Here is a 25,066-nt window from a genome sequence, read left to right on the forward strand (position 1 = left end):
CACACCTTATTAAATCCCTGGGTGTTTCTCATTATTTATTGAATAAAATTTAGCCTTCTGAGCTAGTATTTAGAACCTATAAAATTGAACTGCACTGAATCTTTCCAAATGTTTTATCTCAACTACAGTGCATAAAGCAGCCATTTCACTGAGTCTAGCAGGTGTCTTAGGAAGTACCATCTCCTTTGTTGTTCCTATGCTTTTACTCCTGATTCCCCTCTGCAGAATTCTGGTTTGTGCTCTGAATCTTAGAGTTACAAAGCATGCAGCCTTGGATGGGTACTGTATACTCTCTGAGCCTGTAACATGGGAATAATAATTTCTACCCCAAGAGATGTGGTGAGAAGCAGATATGTTAGATATGACAGTGCATTGCAAATAGTAATCAGTCTGAGCAATTAACAGTTTGCTTAACTTGGAAATGTAGACTTAGGTACCTCCCTGATTTTTCCATTTAAAGTTTTAAACAGTGATGGTATGGGGGTGGTTTTTTGTTCGTGTTCATTACAGCATTTTAAGCTTTCTTCCTAGGCAGGTTGATGCTGTATTAATGTGCTTTTAAATATTTTCATTCAGATATATAAGTTATGATCAGATATCTTTGATCATAATAACTAAAAGAAAAGCAAAGGGAGGAAACACTATCAGTATTTTATTTTCTTAGATTTCCTTTTCTTTGGGGTCTTTATTATATATTCTTCATGAATAGTAAGAATTTCTAATCCGCTGGTTTTGATAGGATCTCTTGTTAGGAGAGAATAAGGTTAGTCATTCTCAAAAGTGGCTATTCATCTCAAATATATAATTGATGCAGATAGAAATATATTATCTATATTCTTAGAATAGTTTCAGTTGCATATGTTGCTTTAACAGGGTGTAAAATGAAAATTTGCATATCTTTTATTTTAAAAGTATACTCATTGACATTTTCCATAGTATTACAGGATATTGATCTTAGTTTTTAAAACTAGAATTCTTGAAGCACCAGTAGAAATTTCAGAGTTATTTTAAATAAAGTTAGATCTGATAAGTGCAGAGTGGAGTCTATGAATCTTTTCACTGTTAATATTTCTGTGAAACTTCAGAGTTTAACAGGAGTGCTAATAGTATACTTTCTGTATAATAATTGGTCATTACAGCATACAGTACATAGAGAAACTCGTAGATTTATATTTAACCTGGCCGGTAATCTGGACAGCCTGTTTATTGATCCCAAAAGGGCCAGGCGATAAGAGCTTTCATTTTCATTGTTCTATTGTTGAATCAGTAGCCATCTTTGTAGATAAAGAATAACTACTTTCTTAAACTTACAGCAGTTTCATGGCATAAGTACTGGATTTGAACATTAGGTTTGGTTTTGTGTCTGTGAATTTAGGATAGTTCCCTAAAATCTCTAGGCCTCTGTTTCTACATTTTTAACATGACAGGCTGGACTGTGTTATCAGGAAGGCCCTTTTAATCATGAAATTCTTTATTTTCTGGCTAGTCCCTGGTTTACATGGAAAGGAGATCTGAGAAAGTAAAGAATTTGCCCAGATTTATGGCTAATTAAGAGGCAAAGTCAGGGCTAGAATTCCTGGTTTTCTGCTTTTTAGTACCTGCAGTTAAGGTAGGTTGATTTTCATAAGCAAAGGCATAGAAATACTTAAATCACTTATTTTTAATGCAGTTTAAAACTTTATATATGTTTATTTTGCTACTATTTCTGTATCTGAAATTCCTTTTTATACTAATTATTTGACAGAACTTTTTAAAAATAATTGTGCTTTTGATATAATGGTTTATTGAAGTAAGATAGTTTGTAGAGAATATTAGTTCTCATAACTGAAAATGATACATCTCAGTGTTGATACTGTTACTCCCCCACCCCCACCCCCCAAAAAAGATGCTTTAGAAACACAGAAAGCTCCCATTCTGACTTTGTGATTAGTCTCAGGGAATGTAGGTAGTAGGAAATTTGACACTATTTTCAATGTGTATTTTGTGCTTTTGAAAATTCAGAAGAAGAAAACTAGATAAAAGCTATTCTCTGGTTGTACATGTGCATGTATATATATGGACACATACATACACACACTTATAAAAAATGAGATGCTAGCTCTTGGAGTTAACATAACTGAGAAATGTAGGGGTTTTTTTGAAACATGGCTTAAATCTCTTTGTAAAGAGCAATTAAACAGTGGTTGCAATCCTTTTTAAAAGTTATTTGGAGACTCAGACTTCTTTTCTCATGTGTGTCCTATTAATTTATATAACATAGTGTTCTTCCAATTTTGGTTAATAGTAATCTTCAGGCTAACTATATGTATGTAACAAGGACATTTTATTGGTACAAGTTTGTTTTATAAATTCATATTTGTGACACTAAGCCAATTAGAAGAATAAAGCAGTTTTAATGAACACAGAAAATTGAAATTGGCAATATGGATGATTGCTGTAATCTTATCCTAATGTCCAGCTTATTTGTGTGTTTTGTTTCCATTTTGTAATATCAAATTTTGTCGGGTAATTAGTTTCAAATTCTAGGTTGTCTTATTATTAAGCTTGTTTTTTAATATTAATGCTTTTTAACTGGTTTAGACTCTTGAAAGGAATAGTAAAAATTGCTTAATGTAGAATCACTAAAATATTTAAACCTGCTTGCATTTCTTACAATAGACAAACATAAAACTACAATAAAACTGGATGTTAAATGGACATTCAGTCTAAGATTGACCTCTTCATTTGTTCTTGCACGACTTCTTATGTCTTGATGAAATAATATACTGAAAAGCTGTACCTGTACCTTCATGGCATTTGACTGGGCACTCTGTGTGTTGCTGTATTATGTACCTTACAAGATTTTATATGATTGGACATATGAAGGCCTTTATTTTAAAAGATTCCCTGTAAAAAATGGTATCTTTTCCTATATTTAAAAAATGAAATTAAACATTTAGTTTAAGCTCTGCACAAAAGTGAGTAAATTTGGCTTCCCTAATGAACACATTCATGTCCTCTAGTGAATCAAATTTTAGCATAGTTCACCTTTAAGCCTTCAAGGTTTTTTGTTTTTAAGATAGTTTAAAAAAGTAACAGCATTTTAAAAATTTAGCAAGTTTTTAATTTAAAAATTAAAAATTAGCAAGCACTTTTGTGAAGTAGACTTAACTAACTGTAGAAGTAGTCATAACTAACATGAATCTTGGTACTGGCACTTTACTTCACAAAAGAGCCTTCCGTATCTGTGAAAATGAAACTAATTGGATATACACCGAGTACTTGGCAGATTAAATGGCTTCTGTGGCTGCAAAAGCACCTACTGCAGGGCACCCAGTAAGTGTTAGTTCCCTTTGGATCTCTGCTCCCATCGTAGTCTCTTTAACGGTAGTACTGATAGATGATACATACTCTGAAAACAGTTTTAAATTCTGTGATTTTTATTTCGGACATATATTATTTTTCAGGACGGCATTTTTGATTAATCTTCACTGAAAAATAGAATACATTAAGTTTTCTTTATAAACTGTATATGTTGTAGAGGAAATAATTCTTGTGCTTGTGAAGGTAAAAGAAAAAGTATAGAGGCAATACTGTGTGACTCCACAAAACTCAAAATATCAGTATAAAAATATATATGCGTGGATGACGGCCTTACCTTAATTATCAGGCCTTGGTATGTATGACTTTATATTTATTGAGTAATAAGGAGTTAAGTATTCATTTTTATCAACTACTTTAAATTCTTTCTAGAAGGAAATACAATGTGTCTTTCTTGGGCATGCCTTTAGTTGTAGTCCTCAACTTTGGCTGTGTATTGGAATTACCTGGGGAGCTTCAAAAAATTATGGATGCTTAGGCCCTAGAGATTGAATTAAATAGTCTGGTGTGCACTCTGGGCATTGGGATTCTTAAAAGCTCCTAGATGTTTTTGATGTGTAGGAAGCATTGAGAACCACTGATTGAAAAATGGGATTCTGGCTTGACATAAAGATTATTAATTGATTATTAATCAAATATTTAGTGACCGCCTTGGAATATGAGGTAAAAATGATTAATAGGGTGGAACTGATGTTTGCATAGCATTTTATGCCTTATGGAGCTCTTTCTTTTGTGTGAGTCTCATTTAATTTATATTTTCTGTTTCTTTGAAAGTCTTTTTGTTGGTAGCCAGTATCAAAGGTGTATCATGCTGTTTCTGTTGCAAACAGATTGGTAGATAGTGTATTTGCCAAACTGGAAATTGGAAATCCTCCACATGTTATTTTCCTTACATACTTTTCTCTGCTCACGTTCTTCCCTTCATTTAAAATTAATGTACTCCCTCCCCATCCTATATGGCTAAATCCATTCTACATGTCTTTCAAGGCTTATTTCTTTCCTAAAGTAGCTTAAAAGATGTTATACCAATTTCCATGCAGAGTTGTTACAGGCATCTATTTAACTGCATGACCTGAGTTAGACAATGATATTGGGAATATTTAATAGTCATGTCTAGGTTTTTCCTAGAAAATGAATCCTTGAACTATTGCTCTTGCTGCACAGTTCTTATTAGGAGCTCTGTTGTGAGAAAAAAAAAATTCATAGATTACTTCAAGGATATTTGATTCATTTATTGTTTTACAATAGTGGTTCTGAACTTTGAAGCAGTAACTCCTTTGAAAATTTGCTGCAAACTGTGGACTTTTCTGCCTAAAAAATACATTTATACACATGCATATATTTAAGTTGAGGAACCTCCTGATCCCTCAGTATCCCATGTATGCTAGTTAAGGATTCTTGCTCAAAAGTACAGTTAAATCCAGGCGCTTGGGTGGCTTCAGTCAGTTAAGTGTCTGCCTTCAGCTCAGGTCATGATCTCAGGGTCCTGGGATCGAGGCCTATGTCGGGCTCCCTGCTCATTAGGGAGTCTGCTTCTCCCTCTGCCTCTTCCCCCACTCATGCTCGCTCTTTCTCTCTCTCAAAAATAAATCTTTTTTAAAAAAAAAAGTACGGTTAAATGCTTGGATCAAGTCTTCGTCAAGAGCACATGTACTCAGACAACACTGTTTGGCTCCACCTGATTAAATTGCTTTTATTGAACTGTGCGTTGTTACACTTCAGCAGGTATTGAGGAACATTTTGAGAAACAGCTCTGTGAAATTCACTTATGTTTTCATTGTAGTAATATTGGAGACTTTGTCCCTATTTCAGTGTTTTTAATAGCATGAGATTACAGTCCATTAGTGATGGGTGTGAAAGCAGTTTCATGGTCTCAACCACCAAATATTTCATGGTTTTGTATTGTTTATTTTGCTTTTTTGTGTGTGATATTTAATACTAATAAATCATGTTTGATTTTAATGTTACTCTTTCCTTTATCATAAGTGTAAGTAAGTATTGTTTCATGAAACTCAGTTTTTTATATGTGGGTACTGGATTGCTGTGCAGAATGTTTCTTAAATAACTATATTTTGGGGTCAGAAATGTTTGAAAACTGTACTTTATCATACTTCCTCTTAACATGGATTCAGGAGAAATTTTTTTCTCTTTATTTTCATCTATAAAATGGGAATAATAGTTGCTACATCATAGGGTTATTATGAACAGTAAATGCATATAAAGTGCTAAGAACAGTGCTTTCCTAGCACATAGTAGGTGCTTAGTAAACACTAGCTGTTATTACCAGGAAACGCCATCTTTAGAGCTAATGCTTTGTTTTTATCTTACACACCTCAAAAGACTTTTGTTATTAATGGTGTCCTTTATTTTGGCTGTTAAAAAATGAGAAGCTCAGAGATAGATTTGTGACAAAAGATTAATAACTAATTCTGTGTCTTCCCTTGGTCCTAATTTTGTCACTTTTAAAGTTTTTGTTGTATCTTTGTAAGCAGCTTACATCAGAATCACCAAAATACGTCATTTTAATTTAATTCCATTATAATTTCAGAGAGACATTCATATTCATGAAAGGTAGAGACTTATGAACATCCACTGCCTCTATTAATCTTGTAGATTAATGAGACTTCAGATACCCATTGTGGTTAGTTTCTGTCTCTCTTCAGCTTTTTACTGTCCAATATGGAGAAGAGAATCTTGATAGGTACATTAGCTATCTGCCTTATTGAACAAATGTGTAAGTAAGCCCAGGTAAACTGGTGCTATGTGGAAACTCAAGGTACGTAGCTATCCATAGTGAAGCTCTACGAAATCTTTTTATGCATTGAAATAAAAAGTTCATTAAAAATTTTCAGAGTAATATGGTTCAACATCATTTTTCATAATGTGGCATCAAAATAACATCGCTTGTTACTCATCTCTGTTAAATATTATGTACCTTTTGTTACTTTCGTATATGCTTATGTATCTTGTCATAAGATATATTTCTGAACACAATGGTAAACTTCACATTTTTTATTAAGTTAAGGTATATCGGTTTGTGTGGTAAAAATCCCTGGACAAAGAGGTGTTATTATTGTGGAAATGTAAGAAATTGCAGTTTTCTGGATTCCCTCTACTGATGGACATTTGTTAAGGCTGATTTTCCATGTGTATATTTTTTGAAACTTAGTATTTGCCACTTTGAATCTTCGGTGATCAATCCATTTAAAGTTGAAAAATTAGACTTCTCTGACCATATTTAAGATAAACTTTAAGAAATGAGTACTCTCATGTGTCCCAGAATTTTTTTTTAATTTTTATTGTTACGTTAATCACCATACATTACATCATTAGTTTTTGACCTAGTGTTCCATGACTCATTGTTTGCGTATAACACCCAGTGCTCCAAGCAGAACGTGCCCTCTTTAATACCCATCACCAGCTAACCCATCCTCCCACCCCCCTCCCCTCTAGAACCCTCAGTTTGTTTTTCAGAGTCCATCGTTTCTCACGGTTCGTCTCTCCCTCTGATTTCCCCCCTTCATTCTTCCCCTCCTGCTATCTTCTTTTTTTTTTTCACATGTATTATTTGTTTCAGAGGTACAGATCTGTGATTCAACAGTCTTGCACAATTCACAGCGCTCACCATAGCACATACCCTCCCCAATGTCTATCACCCAGCCACCCCATCCCTCCCAACCCCCCTACTCCAGCAACCCTCAGTTTGTTTCCTGAGATTAAGAATTCCTCATATCAGTGAGGTCATATGATGCATGTCTTTGTCTGATTGACTTACTCCGCTCAGCATAACACCCTCCAGTTCCATCCACGTTGTTGCAAATGGCAAGATCTCATACCTTTTGATGGCTGCATAATATTCCATTGTATAATATATACCACATCTTCTTTATCCATTCATCTGTCGATGGACATCTTGGCTCTTTCCATAGTTTGGCTATTGTGGACATTGCTGCTATAAACATCGGGGTACACGTACCCCTTACGGATCCCTACATTTGTATCTTTGGGGTAAATACCCAGTAATGCAATTGCTGGATCATGTGGTAGCTCTATTTTCACCTTTTTGAGGAACCTCCATACTGTTTTCCAGAGTGGCTGCACCAGCTTGCATTCCCACCAACAGTGTAGGAGGTTTCCCCTTTCTCCGCATCCCCGCCAACATTATCTTGTCCCAGAATTATTGAAAGCAGAAGTCTTTAGAAATCCATGGTATATAGAAGTCTTTCATTTGGGAACAGACATTAGACTGTTAGATCTAGATTTAAGTTTTGCTACTTTAACAATTTGGAGACATTGCAAATCCAAATACATTTGTGAGAATTTGTTCTTGAGGGGAATAAATGTTAAAAGATGGAGAGGGGAGAATGCTGCAATCAGGAATAGAAAAGAGTGGAAAAGGAAATAGTAGAGGTAAAGATTTTTACAATGAAGTCTAGGTAGCAATAAAAGGTGAGGGAAATTGTGGCCTCAGGACACATACCTATATTTGTCAGGATGTTGGAATCTGAGATGTGTGAAGATATCCGAGGGATGATGGCATCTGCTTTGATAATGAAGTTACAGTGGTCATAGTTTTGCAATTGTTTTAAGTTTTAGGGGAAAAATTGGAACAATATTTGTTTTATGTCTGAGGTATTTGGATTTTTCTCATGTGTGACTATTAGGATAGTTTCCAGCTATATCAAAGGGTATGAGTTAAGTTAAAAATCACTTTTTCTCTTTGAGATCATGAGGAAATCTGGGAAGTCAATGACCTGGGCATAAAATCAGAAAAACGTGAACTTTAAAAAAAAAAAAGTTCTATCAGAATTATATAGAACAGAAGTCTAAAGTGGGCAAGATGATAAGTAGGAATGGACTATGTAGTTGAAGACATTTCAAATGCTATTATGTACTTTTACAGGGTTGTCTTTATTTTGTTTTTGTGAGCATAAAATTATTTATGGGGCTTCTCAAGGTTCACTTGAAGCAAACTTTGACCAGTTCTTGATTTTTCAGAAGTCTTGATATCTCAGAAGTGAGTTATCTTGCTAGGAGGCAGCATAGCTCAAGGGAAGGGGTCTCTACGCTTTGGAATCTGAAAGACTCGGATTTGAAAGTTATTTTTGCCATTTAATTATTATTGATGTCAGTGACATCACTATGAGCCCTAACTTTAACATCTCTAACAAATCTACAGTAATTTGTTAAGTGAGGGCTTATTGTGAGGTTTAGGTATAATGTGTAGACATTCAACAAATAGTAGCTGTTATTAGTTGTTTCAGGAACCTAACTGTGGTGACTGTGGAAGGATCCATGGTACTTTGGTGGTTATACTTCTCTAAAGTTTTTAAAGGCAGAATTGTTCAGAACTGAAATAGAGATGAAGAGAAATTCATCGAATTTACATCCATTTTTCATTGCCTCTTCCTTCAAGTGACTTCTGTATCTTAAGCATATGTACTTTAATAAAATCTTTAACTACTAACTGGCTTTTAACATTATTTTTTAAAATTTAACTTACTAGCTTCTCCTAATTAAATTTGCAGCATTATTTTGTGGTAGACTATTTTTCCATCTACTCATCTACTTAAACTTTAATGGATTATAAATACAATTGGAGTGGGGCAGGCATTTAAATATTTAAAATTTTCTGTTTAAAGGCAAGTTATCAGAAATGGAAAACTGGATCCCATTTTATGCTTTCTAATGCTTGGAATAAATCACTAAGAAAAATATAGTGTATCAAAATGGGCATTATTTCTTTTCAAGTCTCTTGGGGGAATTTTTTAAGTTTTTGTAATAGAATTATTATGTTTTATAATTGCAGCAGCCAAAAGATTTTATTTCCATTCTCTTAGCATTTGCTACCTGATTCAATTCCACAAAGATAAATTTAGTTGGAGATTATTAAAAAATAGTAAATTTAAAAGAAAACCTATAAAAATATTTAAATTTAACATGATCGTCATTGGGTACATTGGTTCCAGCTTACTAATAAAGCTTAGTTTTTATGACAGTACAAAGTAGTGAGATCTAACTTAGTGAAGTTTTTTTTTAATGTGTGTTGTGATCTGGTTTTATTTTAAAGTACATTGCAAAAGGTCTTAGATTTCATTTCTCACCTAATATTTGTGTTTTTTTTCAAACATCTAAGGTGAAACTGAATTGATTCAATTTCTGTGTTACAGGAGATTACCTGGGGCAATTGATGTTATTGGTCAGACTATAACAATTAGCCGAGTTGAAGGAAGGCGACGGGCAAATGAAAACAGCAACATACAGGTTTCGTATTTTAAAAATTATTAATTTTTAAACTGACAGATTGTATCCATATTCTAATTTAATTTATTCAATACACATTTATAGTGCTGTGCTGTATGTTTGGTATTTTAGATGCTACCAAGAGATTTAAAATATGGAATTAATCACCCTTTTATTATAAAAGCTATTCCAATTAGAATTTATTATCTTTAGATCTTTTTTAGTAAGATTTCTTTTCCTTTGCTGTAAACATAATATGTAGGTTAATTGGACCAAAAAAGGGAAAATATGGGAAAAGTGTAAAGAAGAAAATTAAACCACCAATAATTCTAGCATCTAAAGGTAACCACTCTTCACACTCTGGTACATCCCCTGCTTGTCACCAAACAAGATTAGGATATACTTTATGATTATTTTTTGTGTATCTTTTTTTTTTAGTTATCATTTTGATTTTCCATATTCTTAAAATATTTAAAATTCCTTCGTGATAGTTTCATTATATGGATATACCATAATTTAACGTGTCATTTTTGGAGGAAGTAGATTTCCTTTGTTTTCAAGTGGAAGAATGAAGGAGATACTAGTAACTTGGATTCAAGTTAGAACTTTAGTAACAGACTTTCAGCTATTAGCTTGATCATTACTGTTTTTTATTACTACCTTTTCATGAGTACCTTAAAAAAAAGTCAAAGTGTTTTGATTCTCATTACTTTTAGTAAATTAATCTGCTTTTCTTTAATGTTTAAGGGTAAATCGTTTCTAAACTGGAAGATAGCCCTCTCTTCTTTCCCCCACCATTAAAATGCCATGATTTCTTAAAATCATTCTGTTCCCTACTTTAAAAATAGCTTACCAGCATAAGCATTACAAAAATTACTGTACTTAAATGTAGGGAAAGTTAATGAAAAGAAGGATTATATGTTTAAATGATACCCTTTAGCCGGCAAAGATTTTAGAAGTACAAATTAAATGCACAACATTATGTTACATGTTTCTGCTGTTTCCCAAATGTGTTTGCATATCAGAATCCCCCAGGGAGCCTTAACAAAAATCCAGATTTCTTCGTGTCACTTTTGTAGGTTTGCTGCCTGTCCCTTACCTCTTTACATAGATCAGTGTTTTGTAAATACATTTACTTTTCAAGTATAAACTCTCGTTTTTAAAGTTATAAGACTCACATGAAAAAGTTATTTATGTATCTGGCTGCCTATTTACTTGCACCCTGTTAATGCATGCAACCTGACAATGACAAGCCCTAGTACAGTGGATAGCTGTTTCTGCTGCCATGTTAATTTCCTAATGCTGGTATTTGTGACTAATGATTACATTGCCTTAATTTGAGTACTGTAGGTTGGTTGGGTAGCAAAGATAATACTCATTATATTTATAAAGTATTAATTTAGAAGTACACTTGTTTAGAATGTTTTTATTATTACTTTTTTGGGGTACTGATTCAGTCATTTTTTCTAGGCTTTATGGACACCTTAAAAAGTGTGTGTGAGTGTATACTCACATCTGTATATATACACACATATCACACACATGGAAAAAATTACTTCTACCTCCCCAGAGTATGTGTATGTGAATAAAACTTTTTACTTCATTTCTTAAATTAAATGAAATGAATTTAATGAGTTTTTAATCTTAGATAAGAACATTTATTCATTTTTTAAATTAACTATGCTTTAATTTTAGGTCCTTTCTGAAAGATCTGCTACTGAAGTAGACAACAATTTTAGCAAACCACCTCCATTTTTCCCCCCAGGAGCTCCTCCCACCCACCTTCCACCTCCTCCATTTCTTCCACCACCTCCAACTGTCAGCACTGCTCCACCTCTGATTCCACCACCAGGTAAATAATAAATAAGTCATTTGATTTTGGAAAAAAAAAAAGTAATCATGAGTGTTTTTTTTATTTTTAATTCTAACAATTAAAATATATATTTGAAAATAAAATCTTCATTGATTATACTGCATTAAAATTATAATAGGAAACTTACATTAAATCTTCAATAGATTCACAGTGAATCTATTCATCAGTGAAACAGATCTATATGTGCTATTTCAGCATAGCAAAGAGAATATGCTAAAATAGAGAATGGACAGATGCTAAAATTGTGATCTAAAAGTATGATTGTGATCACTAAAGTTGCTAATTGTATACGGATAAATCCATATTGAATTGTAAACCATGTTAACTTGTTTTGAAAAAAGTTTTGGAGATACTTTTAGAATTGGAATAGGTTTAAAAAAATATATCCTGTGAAGTGAAAATCTCAGTCTGGTCATCTTTGTATACTGATTTCCTTTTAGGAGACTGCTTCTGGGTGCCAGGTACCTGGTACTTACTTCTTTTAAACAAGACAAAATTAAATTTCTATCGTATTTTCAGCCACTTTTGAGTATTTATTTTATTGGTGGCAATAGAAAAAATTCACAAGTAATCCCTAAATTTTATATTTTCACCTTACATCCAGTGGCCTTTGTTACTTTATTCCCAGTAAGCTTCCAATATTTATTCCCCTTAATCAGTTTTTAATGAAACTAACAAGATTGAGATAATAATTAACTTTCTTCCTATGGAGAATGCCAATAGTAAATGATAAAAACTAGTTCCTGGTCCTAATTATAATTACACATGTGAGATATGCTAAAATTTGCTTTAATAAAATCAGTTCATACTAAAGAGCCATGTCCACTCAGTCATTTCGAGAGAGCCATGCTTGTTTTAAGGTGCCAGTTGTGATCAGAGTACCTAGGCAAATAAAGGGTCTGAGTAGTCTTTCCCTGTAGTATTCATCCTTGGTCTCTATAAATGTCAGCTGTTGCATTGGACCTACAGCCACAGCACCTTTGATTCCCTTCCAGTGTCACTTTTATATTCAAAAAGGATGAGAATTATTATGAAAAACGACTGGTTTTAGAGACTGTGTTGTCTCAAAAACAGAGGAAAGAGAACACGGGATAAGTTGGAGGTGCTTATTCCAGACAACATTATTTCTAAAATTCAACGAATTTCTTGTTCTGGAGCATAAACCATTTCAGAAGTTGTAATTGGACCCATGACTCTTGGGTCTTCCATATGGAGAGTTTTCCATATGGTGAGAATTAACCAAAGGAAAAGGGAATGGAATGAAGACTTAGTGATTCATAGATGAGTCCTTTGTCTACTGAACATGATAAAATGTAGAAATAGTTAATTCTGAACATACTTGATTTGATGACACTAAAAGATAATCAATGTATGTGGTAATAGTGTTATGCCAGATTGCTTGGTAATCTTACTTTAACTTTACTAGGTATTAAAGGTGATTTAAAAGAATTTTTTTTTTATTACTAGCTAACATAGTATATCCCCAGATTGCTAACAGTTTATATAGTCAGCACTAGCTGTTGTGAGAGAGTAAGTGGTGTGAGTGAGAGAGAGGTATAAAAAATGGTGAAGAAATAAATACCTTTTTGGTATAAGAATATTTAGAAGCTCTATAGGATGTTGCTTATAGGCACTGGCATTATCTGGAAGCACACTTTTTTCCAAAATGACAAGACTACTCCATTTCTTTGCCATATAACTTCTGTTTATAAGGATAATAGCTTTTAAAAATGTTCAGATTATCTATGGCATTATACCGTAGAGTCACACTCCTTATTTTTTTGTTGTTTAGGTTATTTATTTACAGGCTTGCCTCGGAGATATTACAGTTTTAGACCACCTCAATAAAAAGAATCAAAATTTTGGTTTCTCAGTGCATATAAAAGTTATGTTTATACTCTCCCGCAGTCTGTTGAATGTGCAGTAGCATTATTTCTAAAAATACCTTAATACATTAATTAAAAAGTACTTTGTTGCTAAAAAATGCTTACCACCATCTGAGCTTTAAGTGAGTCATCTTTTGCTGACCTTGGGGTCTTGCCTTGATGTTGGTGACTGCTGACTGATCAGGATGGTGGTTGCTGAAGGTTGGAGTGGCTGTGGCAATTTCTTTTAATAAGACAACAGTGAAGTTTACCACATCCATTGAGTCTTCCTTTCATGAACAATTGATTTCTCTGTAGCAGTGATGCTGTTTGATAGCATCTTATCTACAGTAGAACTTCCTTCCAAATTGAAGTCAGTCCTCTCAAACTGTGCTGCTGCTTTATCAACTAAGTTTAGGTAATATTCTCAATCCTCTTTTTGCCATTTCAACAATTTTCACAGCATCTTCACCAGAAGTAGGTTCCACGTCAAGAAACCACTTTTTTTTGCTCATCCATGAGAAGCAACTCCTCATCTGTTAATGTTTTGTCATGAGCTTGCGGCAATTCAGTCACGTCTTCAGGCTCCACTTCCCATTCTAGTTCTCTTGTTATTTCTACCACACCTGCACTTACTTCCACCACTGAAGTCTGGAACCCCTCACAGTCCTCCATGAGGGTCAGAATCCACTTCTTCCAAACTCCTGTTTATGTTGATATTTGGATCTTTCTCCATGAATCGTGAATGTTCTTAATGGCATCTCGAATGATGAATCTTTTCCAGAAGGTTTTCAATTTACTTTGCCCAGATGCGTCAGAGGAATCACTATCAATGGCAGCTATAGTCTTATGAAATGTATTTCTTCAGTAAGACTTGAAAGTCAAAATGACTCCTTGATCCATGGGCTGCAGAATGGATATTTTGTTATGAGGCATGAAAACATTAATCTTTTTTTTTTTTTTTAAAACATTAATCTTAATGTATGTCTCCAACAAAGAGAGAGCTCTTAGGTGACCAGGTGCATTGTCGATGGGCAGTGATATTTTGAAAGGAATCCTTTTTTCTGAGCAGTAGTCTCAACAGTGGGCTTAAAATATTCGGTAAACCATGTTGTAAACAGATGTGCTGTCATCCAGGCTTTGTTGTTCCATTTATAGAGCACAGGCAGAGTGGATTTAGCATAATTCTTAAGGGCCCTAGGACTTTCAGAATGGTGAACATTAGCTTCAACATTAGCTTCAATTAGGCCCCCACAAGACAGTCAGCCTGTCCTTTGAAACTTTGAAGCCAAGGCCTTGACTTCTTTTCAGCTGTGAAAGTCCCCGATGGCATCTTCTTCCAACAGAAGGATGTTTTGTCTACATGAAAATCTTTTGTTTAGTGTGGCCACCTTTATGAATGATCTTAGCTGGATCTTCTGGGTAACTTGTTGCAGCTCCTCCATCAGCACTTGCTGCTTCGCCTTGTACTTTATGTTATGGAGACGGCTTCTTTCCTTCAACCTCATGAACCAACCTCTGATAATTTTAGCCTTTTCTTGTATAGCTTCCTCACCTCTCTCAGCCTTCATAGAATTGAAGAGGGTTTTAAGGGCCTTGCTCTGAATTAGCCTTTGGCTTAAGGGAATATTGTGGCTGGTTTGATCTTCTCTCCAGACCACTCAGACTTTCTCTGTATTTGTAGTAAGGCTATTTTGCTTTCTTAACAGTTGTGTGTTCACTGAGTAGCACTTTTAATTTCTTTCAAGAATTTTTCCTTTGCATTCACAATTTGTATGTCGCAAGAGGCCTAGCTTACAGCCAGTTGGCTTCTGGCATGCCTTTCTTAACTAAACTTAATCATTTCTAGCTTTTCGTTTAAAGTGAGGGATGTGTGACTCTTCCTTTCACTTGAACACTTAGAGGCCATTGTAGGGTTATTATTGGCCTAATTTCGTTCTTGTGTCTCAGGAGAAGGAGAGAGACAGGCCAGTCGTTGTCGGTTAGTCAAGCAATCACAACACAAATAACATATATCGATTAAGTTTGCCATCTTATATATGATCAGAGTTTGTGGTGTCCCAAAACAGTTACAACAGTAACATCAAAAGATCACTGACCACAAATCACCATAACAAATAAAATAGTGAAAAGTTTGAAATACTGTGACAGTTACCTTAAATGTGACACAAAGACATGAAATTACAAACACTTTGGGAAACGACTCCAGTGGACTTGCTGAAATGTAGTGTTGCCTCAAACCTTCCAATTTGTTAAAAACACAGTAACTATGGAGCGCAGTACAGTGAGCGCAATAAAATGAGGTATGCCTGTAATGTTAATTTTCAGCTACATGCTTTCCATATTTTAAATACCTATCCAGATTTCCTTTGATTGCTTATTCTTAGAATTTCCGTGCTGTCCTGTCAGCATTTAAGGATACTGATTCAGATGAATTCTGATGCCGGTTTAAAAGCAATATCTAACTGTGGTATATTTGCTGGTGGCAGGGAGATACCAGTTCATACTAAAACCAAATATTTGTAAATTGAGACTATCTGAATTACTCCTTACTTTTACTAGATTTTGAGCTGTTGGGAGAGAAGGTAGTCTGTATTTCCATCAGTGTTTCCCAACAATGCTAATCACAAAGATCTTTTGTATACTTGACATTCCCTAAATAAGATAGCTGATTGAGTTAACATGTTTCTGTATCCATAACACCAGAGAGATTTTCAGATTGTACAGTCACACAGACACTTAGCAATCAAAGTGGTTACTAGCTTTTCCATAACAGTATGGCTGCATAGATGCTTACCAGCTGAATATAGGCCTTGATTAAAGCCACATTTTCAGTTTACCACAGAACCACAGATTACAGTATGTCCTGTAGAGTTCACTGTAATTTAGATCACCTTAAGAATCATAAGCAGCTAATGAAAGAAAGCTGTGGCTCAGGAGTCTTTTTATAAGTTTGCCTTAAAAAGTACTCCATTTTTCTTAGAGAAACCTTGGGTTTTCTTTTTGCTTCCTTGAGAAATACTAAAAGGAAAAAGGAAAAAAATCCTTTGAGAATTTAAACATATATTAATGTTGTCTTTGTTAACATTTGCTTTCAAATGCATATGCTTTCAAGTCTGTAGGCCTGTATATGCTGAGACAAACATAGTAATGATCTTTACACCCATGTTTGGGGATGTTAATTTTTTCATAAATTGGATTTTTTTCACAAATAGAACCATATATCCAGATTTGCGTGGAACCTACTTTATACCTTTATCCAGTATAACTCTTATTAAATTCACTCTCAGAAATGCCTTGATTTGGAGAAAAAAAATTTATGGCCAACTCTTAGAGGTTTCCAGGCATGACTCATTGCATAAGTAGATAGTTACTACTTAACCTCCTTAACAATGATGAGGTGATAGAGATTGCATGCATTCAAGGGACTTTTACTGTCAAATAGCAGACAAGGAGAGGTGTATTGCCTCCTACCCACCCCCCCAAACACACATCTACAGAGGTACATGAAACCTCGTTAGTAACAGAACAAAATATTTGCCACAATTGATTTGTGTCAAGAGTGGAGAAAGTTTTGTGTTGGACAGTACAGCAAACATGTAAAGGTCCTAAATTAATGTTGTGACATTTGGAGTAGATTTTTAAATGAAAAAATATTTAATGTGGTTTTCTGTTACCCATAGTAACAAGAGCTTGAAAACACGGATTATTCAACATCTTTGTTAATTTTCAGAAAATTTGTTATTCTCATCGCCTAGTGAACCACCCAATAGTTTCTATTCTGTTAAATTTTTCAGAAATACATTAGTGCAGCTTCATGCATTCAGTGAGTAATAGTAGAAATTCAGTTGACCCTTGAAAAACATCAGGGCTAGGGGCACCAACCCCCCAACCACTCAAAAATCCACATGTGACTGGACCTGACTGGACCTTCCAGAAACTTCTGATAGCCCATTGTTGACTGGAAGCCCTACTAATAACATAAACAGTCAATCAACACATACTTTTTATGTTATGTGGATTATATACTGTATTCTTATAATAAGGTAAGCTAGAGGAAAAAAATGTTAATATCATAAAGAAGAGAAAATGCATTTATAGGTCTGCACTATAAAAAAAAATGCACATTTAAGTGGACCTGTGCAGTTCAAAGCCCTCTTGTTCAAGGGTCACTTGTAATAGCTAATAATAGCTAATATATATTGAATGCTTATTGTTGGAGGTACTATTCTGAGCACATTTCGTGTATTAACTCAATATGATTCTTGACAATGACTAAAATAGGTATTACTCTAATTTTACAGAATAGAAACTGGGACTTAAAAGAGTTTAAGCTAGAAAATAGCAGAACCAGCAGGCGGTTTTGTCCAAAAGCCTGTTTTGTTAACCGTGTTGAATCGAATCATGTCATTTATGTGTATATTCCCCCCAATAACGTGTCTTTTCAAAGTTGTTTTTTTTTTTTTTTTTCCAACTAGTTCCCTCATGTTGAAGTGCATGCATATGTATTTCTGGGTAGAGAAGTTATGGAGCTTGTAAAGAGCAGGAACCAGATTTTTTTTTTTTTTTAAACATCCAGTTAGCTGAGATTTTGCTGTTTGCCTGATTTGTGTTAAGTCTGTTTACTGAATAAACCAGTTGTGATATACTTGTTTATTGGAAGAAGAATTGTAAAATTGGTAAGATTCATGTTATAGTGCAGTTGATTTTATGGTACTTTTTTATTGTGGTAAAATGTACATAATATTTATTATTCTCACTGTTCAGTGGCATTAAATACATTGACAGAGTTGTATAACCATCACTACGATGGTTACAGTTACACACTTCCTTATCCATAATGAAACTGTACTTACTAAACAGTAAACTTTACCCTATCCCCCAGCTCCTGTAGCCTCTATTCTTTCTTTCTCTGTGAATTTGCCTATTGTAGGTACTTCATGTAAGTGAAATCATTACAGTATTTGTCCTGTATCTGGCTTATCTTGTTTTTTAAACAATTTAATGTTTGTAAACTATTTTTTTTAAACTATGTTCAAACTAAATATTACAGACTTTTAATTTAGATTTTTAAATGTTAATTTTAGTGTCATCCTATTTTATCTTCATTTTTTATAATAGAGTTTATTGAAAGAGAGGAAGGCCAGATTTATTTTAGCTCATTTCTTATAACATTAATCAAAATTAAAGCTCATGTGACTATGGTTCTGTAAGTCTTCAGAACAATTAAAATCTAGTTCAGGATTCCATTAAGTAGAGGAAGGCTCTTTGCTTTACTGAAATACTGTATAGTCCAATTAGTGCAGACCACAGAGAACAATGATCCCTGCTTTTAAAGTTGTATATAGGGTTTGGCTGTTTATCTAGATTTTAAAATGTGTAGGATTCTGCATTTTAGAAGGAATTCCTAAATTCATTCCTAAAGACTATCATCAAGTACATTAGTGTCTCACTAGTCATGTAGTACTTTTATATGCACTTAAAAATTCATGTTCATTCCTTAAATATCTTGATGGTTTTGGGTTATAGCAGTGACACATGGGGTTAGGGAGAAAGGCAGCTCATATCTGGAGTCTTTCTGCATTTTCTCTAAGGCCTACATTGTCTGTGGATTAAGTTCTCTGTTAGCAGTCTGGTTTTAGCCCAGTGGCTCTTAAACTTTTTGGTCAGAGACCACTTTATACACTAAAAAAAATTACTACAATCTCCCAAAGAGCTTTTATTTATGCATGGTATATCTATTTTTTGTATTAGAAATAAAAACTAATAAGTTAAAATGTTATGTAAAAAATACTCATAATAAACCCGTTACATATTAGCATTAAGATATTTGTGTGAAAAATAATTTTTTCCAAAACAACAAAAAACAGTGTATAGAGTGGTCTTGTTTTACACTTTTGCCATTTTTTCTTTTTTTTTTTTTTTTTTTTTACTATGCAGCTTAATAGAAAAAAACTGGATTCTCCTGTTTGTTCCTGCATTAAATCTTTTGTGATTTCACATGTCATGTAGCCTCTAGAAAAATTTATTAGACACTTAGAATGAGCATGGAAATGGCAAATAACATCTTAGTATTTTTATGAAACTAATTTTAACCTTGCAGATTCCTGAAAGGGGTCTTAGAGACCCCCTGGAATCTCCAGATAACACTTTAAGAACTGCTACTTTGGCAAAAGCTTGGCCTATTCTAGATGAATATTATCCGCACCCTTTCTCAAGTACAATTTTGAGAAGCTGTTTTATTAATATAATACTTATTAAGTTATTTTTATAGTTCTGTAAGATTTTTGGTCTTATTCAGCAAATCTGCTTATTAACTGATGCTTTTTGCCAAAAATATATTTTCCAAAAGTACCTTTAAAAAAGAATTCCTTGAAATTTTTGAGAACTGTACTCATTTTCTCTTTTGTTTTTCTATATCAGTATTTTCAGTAAACTCAAAATAGGATGTTATTTTTAAAGGGTAGATGTTAGACGATATGTGTGTGTGTGTGTGTGTGTATAATTTTAGAAATATTGACACACAGAAAAGCATGTAGTGGAAGGTAATATTTAAAGATTTTTATAAACCTTGACTTTATGTACTCAATTTCTTTGTGCTGAATTTACTTGCAAGCTTGATGACTTAGAAGTAGAAATCAGTGAGAAAGTGATCAAGCTTATCCATTTGTAACATAATGGTACTGATGAATTTAGAAGTTACTAGTGAGAACTTGGAAGCATAATTTGCGTAATTCTGCCATGCCTTTTTCTTTCACTTGACCTTAATAGACAAATGATAGGTAGTTATTAAACATATTTGTTAGCTGTTGCTGAGTAACAAATCACTCCAGAAAGTAGGGATTTAGAACAACATACGTTTATTATTGAACAGTTTTAGTGGGTTAGGAATGTGGGGACGGCTTAGCTGGGTCCTCTGCTTCAGTCTGCCACAGACTTTGGGATGGACATCTCAAAGGCTTGACTGAGAAAGTACTCTTTTTCAAGATTACTCACCTCTTTGTTGAAATCAAGATTCACTTCCTCTCCTACATGGCAGCTTGCTTCAGGAAAACATGCATGCCAAGAATACTGTAGAGGATACCAGCAAAATAGAAGTCACTGTGTTTTGTAATCTAGTCACAGAAGTGACATCCCATCATTTTGCTGGATTTTGTTTGTTAGAAATAAGTCATTATATCCAGCCCATACTCAGAGGGAGTGTATAAATACCAAAAGTATAAAAAGGCATAAATATCTGCAATCAGGGATCATTAGAGGCCGTGTCAGAGGCTACCTAGTATATATAAACTCTTTTCTGCCTTAGGAAAACAGTGATGGGCTGCATTGAAAATGAGCTCATACACAATTTTTATTGTTTTTTGTTGACTGCAGAGCCTCTATTAATTTTGTGCAAATTTAAAAAATATAGTTTAAATACCTTTCAAAAAGTATCACAGGGCTGATGCCTTTCTATTTTTTTTGCTTCAATTCCTTCAGTTCCCAAAGAGGATTTCAGGTCCCCCACACCTTCATGCTTTCCACTGAAGAGTGTGCATTACAGGAAAAAGTAAATCTGATTCTCTTTTCTTTTGAGGATGCCAGGTGGTTATCCTATAGCTCTATCGTTTTACTTCAAGGTGTCACATGCTTTGTTAGTTTCATAAAAATTTGAAATGGGATTTATTTTATATGTATTGAATATTGTGGTGTTAAGCACTGCAACACACAGAGAAGTTTAGGATCTGATTTATTGATTCTCAAAGTATGGTCTCTGCTCAGCAACATTATCCTCTCCTTGTTAGGAATGCACGTTCTGTGGCCCCACTCCAGACCTACTGAATCAGAAATTCTAGGGAAGGGACCCAGCAATCTGTGTTTTAACCAACTGTCCAGGTGATTCTGGTGGTCACTAAAGTTTCAAAACCACTAATCTATCCAGTCCTCTTAGAACTTGAATATTACTTTTTCAAAAGCTTTGGCCTATAGTACTAGAAATCTTACTCTTACTACTGTTATGCAAAGCTTTCCAGGGAAATAAACATTTTTGTCCTACTCATTTTACAGATAAAGGAAACAGTAAAACACAGTACTTCCTTTGTGTAATTCTAGTCTGTTGGTGAGGGAGCGTGTGTTGGTCAGGAAGGTGGGAGTGTTGAGGGTGAAGATAGGAATTTTTCTCTTTCCTTATGCTATTTCTCTTTTGTTAACAAAAGTCAAATTACTAAGTCATGATTTTTGTATGAGAGTTACATTGAACCAACATTATATCACATACTAAACTTTCGTGGTTGCATTTTGAAAATATATCCAATAATACTAAAGAATTGATTTGTATTGTGTTTCATCGACTGTGGTTCTCTTTGGGTGAACATTTACCAATAAAGAATTGCATTGAAATATCTTAGATGAAATAGAGGCCTCACAAGAAGGGCCTTTTTTAGTTCTCATGTTAACTTTGTGATGAGTAGATGATGACTGGAAAGACATCTTTACATATAGCATGAGTTTTCTTTTTGTTCTTAATTCTTTCCAGTTGATTTTTAAAAAAAACCTGTCCTATGATACTACTGTAGTGAGAATTAAAAGACTGTAATTTTAACAACCTTCATAGCATATTTAATAATTTGGTTATAAGTCTTTCTTTGTTTTCTGAAAATTTGTCAACTTAGATGTTTTTAAAGGCTAAATTTTGAGAGGGCTGACTAGTAATTTCTTATTTTGCATAAATTCACATTTTAGTAAGCTGTAGTGAACTTTAGAGTGATGCATGTTGCTCATGTGTTCATTTAAGGGTAGTTTATTAGGATTACAGAGTGTTTTGCTGAATTTCATACAGTTCTTTATCTTATACAGTAGCTTCTCCCCACCACCCCCCCGCCTTTATCTGCAAGGATATGTACCAGGACCCCCAGTGAGTACCTGAAATGGTAGATAGCATTGAACCTTATATATGCTATGTTTTTTTTTCCCATTCATACATAACCTATGATAAAGCTTAATTTATAAATTCGACACAGTAAGGGATTAACAACAATAATAAAATAGAACAATTATAACAGTATACTATAATAAAAGTTATTTGAATGTGATCTCTCCCCCTCTCTCTGAAAATATTTCAGTTGTACTGTGCTCACCTTTCTTGTGACAACGTGAGTTGATAAAATGCCTATGTCCTGAGATGAAGTGAGGTGAATGGCATAGGCCCTGTGACATAAATAGCGTTGGGTTACTCTTGACCTTCTGACAATACCATCAGAAGGAGGATCACCTGCCTCCAGAATGCGGTTGACTACAGATAACTGAAACTGGAAAGCATGGCTAAGAAGGGACTACTATACACCTAAAAAAAAAAAAATCATGTATTTAAATGTAAAAACTAGGTCACATAGTAAAGTTAAGTTAAACAGTGCTCTAAAAGACTTTATACTGTTCTAAAGAAAATTAGGTAATAGATATTAAGAATGTTTAATATGTTCTGCCTTTCTTACTTTTCCCATTTAGTATGGTGTCTGGGACTCTGCTAGCTTATATTGTTTGCTGGATTCTTTTAGTTTAGTAATTTAGGAAGCAGCAAGGTAACTTCAGGATGGACAAGAATTGCCATTAAGTATTACACTGAGTTAGTAGACATTTGGAGGTCTAATGATTTTCGAAAAATAATGGCTTTACATGTCTTTTATATATCTTTTTCAGTCTTCTTGGTTTTGTAAGTTTAGCATATCCTTTTATTGTATGGGTGGTTAAATCAGGTGTTTCATTCTCCGTTTTAAAGCCACTGGCTGCCTTAAGATTTTTTTATATAAACCTCTTATTCTGGTAAAACATGAACAGAACAATTCCAAATTATTAGCAGATGTTTCCATTGACAAAATATTTGAAAGTAATTGTTTTCATTATTTTTTCGCCATGCATTTAATTAATGATTTCGACTTCCCCCCCCCTCTTTTGGACTAATTTTGATGCAGTTTTTAAGATAGGATTTAGTAAACCATTCTGTGTTTTTTTCTATTTTCCTACCTAGAAGTGTCATTTTCCTTCAAACAAAAAGAATCTATCTGTATGTCACATAACTTTTACATTAGGATTTAAGGGCACATTTGACCAGTGTAAATTGAGAATGTTTGTTTAAACATAGTTTATTTCTTAAAGTTTATAATGTGTGCAAATGAATGAGAGTCACTCAAATTAGTATTTACTGACTCCTGTAGAAAAAAATTGTCCACATTTATCTTAATGTGCCCTGGGGGTATATACATATGAATTGGCTATACCCCCCTTTTGTACTCCTACAAATCAAAGGAAATATTTTCCCCAATCCTGTCGACAATAGTAAAACGATCCAAATCAACATTCGAACGCCCCACAAAGCTTTACTAAAGTGAAAAGTCATCATCTTCAGAGTTACCTTGTATTACCTGCAGTATTAAAGAGCCCATTGATAATTTCCCTATTAAAATACTAAATAACAAGATCAGATGTTGATTATCAGACTTAGTGTTAATTTCATGGAGTTTGATATTTGTGCACTAAAAATGCACAGGTGTGCTTTTTTAACTGTTGTCTAACTTGTTTGTGATTACACCTAGTAGGGGAAATCTTGTTACCAAGTTGTTAGACTGGGTTTTCATCAGGAAGTCGGATGTTATACTGGAATTGTTGGTCCTCTGCAAGAAAACAGAATGCTTCTTTTGAGTGAATAAGCCAGGAAAATGAGGCGAGGGGTTTTATTTCAAAGGTTTTTTTTTTTTTTTTTTTTTGGTGATGGCATAAATACATAACAGGTTATAAAATCCAATTACTATATTAAATTTCATCACTTGTTTTTTAGGTATTCCAATAACTGTACCACCTCCAGGTAAAACTTTTTTCATGTTTTCTCCATCATTGTTAATAAACATGAAATTTCAAGCTTATAGTTACAGGAGGGACAGTGTCGATGTGGTTAGACAATGGAATAGGCTTTTGGGATTTCAAGGTCCTATTTTCAGCTCTGCCTTTGCTTCATTCCAGTTTTGATTAAGATACTTAGTTTTCTTATATCTGTCTTACCCATTTTTGTAGAAATAGAGATTCTGAGAAAATTCTCACCGTATCAATTTGTTGAAAACAGTATGGAATATAAAATAAAATTTTTATGAAAAAATGTTTTTTCAGACCAGTGAATTTTTTATATGATAAAGCAACTGCAAAAGAAGAGAAAGATCATTTATCTTGACTTTATCATGGTTTCTGATTTTTTTTTTTACCCTGTAAAAAAACTCAGTATTGTGAGAAAATATATTCTGAACCATACAATTAGATAGACTGACAATTGGTCAGATGGCTGTTCTTAGAGTGGTGGTTAAATTGTTGATTGTTGTAATGGTGTGATCAATAGTTTATATGTGACCAAGAGGTTGTTTTTTACACTTTTTCGGTGTTTATAAAATGTTTTTAGATTGTGATGCAAATATGATAGCAAGTGTGTTTGTTACTGAGTTCAGTATTCAGAGCCAAGGAATATAAAGAGAAGGAGAGGTGACCATGCTTGGAAGGGTGGTCTGAATTCAAAATGACCTTGATAAAGAGAAATAGTGGAGTTTAGGTAGCATAGGATAGTATACATATTTAGTTGTGGAATAGTGAGTCACTAATTGTTTATCAGTGTGGCTAAAAAAGGCCTATCAGGACAAGTCATAAAGGGATCATTGGTGTGTCTAGTTTAAAAGAAAATGTGTTTGAAAAGCTGTATAAGATAGGATTG

The 25,066-nt window shown here is 33.9% G+C and overlaps 1 protein-coding gene across 20 annotated transcripts in view; it reads left to right on the forward strand.

The window, feature by feature from the left end:
• FIP1L1 (factor interacting with PAPOLA and CPSF1) overlaps positions 1-25,066 on the forward strand; it is a 76,121-nt gene that overhangs the window by 32,835 nt on the left and 18,220 nt on the right. For 10 of the 20 annotated variants that reach the window (XM_027600021.1, XM_027600026.1, XM_035726314.1 and 7 more), the window contains 3 exons: positions 9,531-9,624; positions 11,299-11,455; positions 24,152-24,178. In XM_027600021.1, the coding sequence (XP_027455822.1) occupies positions 9,531-9,624; positions 11,299-11,455; positions 24,152-24,178 (278 nt within the window). The remainder of the gene's footprint in view (positions 1-9,530; positions 9,625-11,298; positions 11,456-24,151; positions 24,179-25,066) is intronic. The other 10 variants (XM_027600022.2, XM_035726312.1, XM_035726310.1 and 7 more) reach the window with 1 other exon arrangement.

The sequence above is a fragment of the Zalophus californianus genome, chromosome 2 (genome assembly GCF_009762305.2).
Source record: "Zalophus californianus isolate mZalCal1 chromosome 2, mZalCal1.pri.v2, whole genome shotgun sequence".
NCBI classification, from domain to species: domain Eukaryota; kingdom Metazoa; phylum Chordata; class Mammalia; order Carnivora; family Otariidae; genus Zalophus; species Zalophus californianus.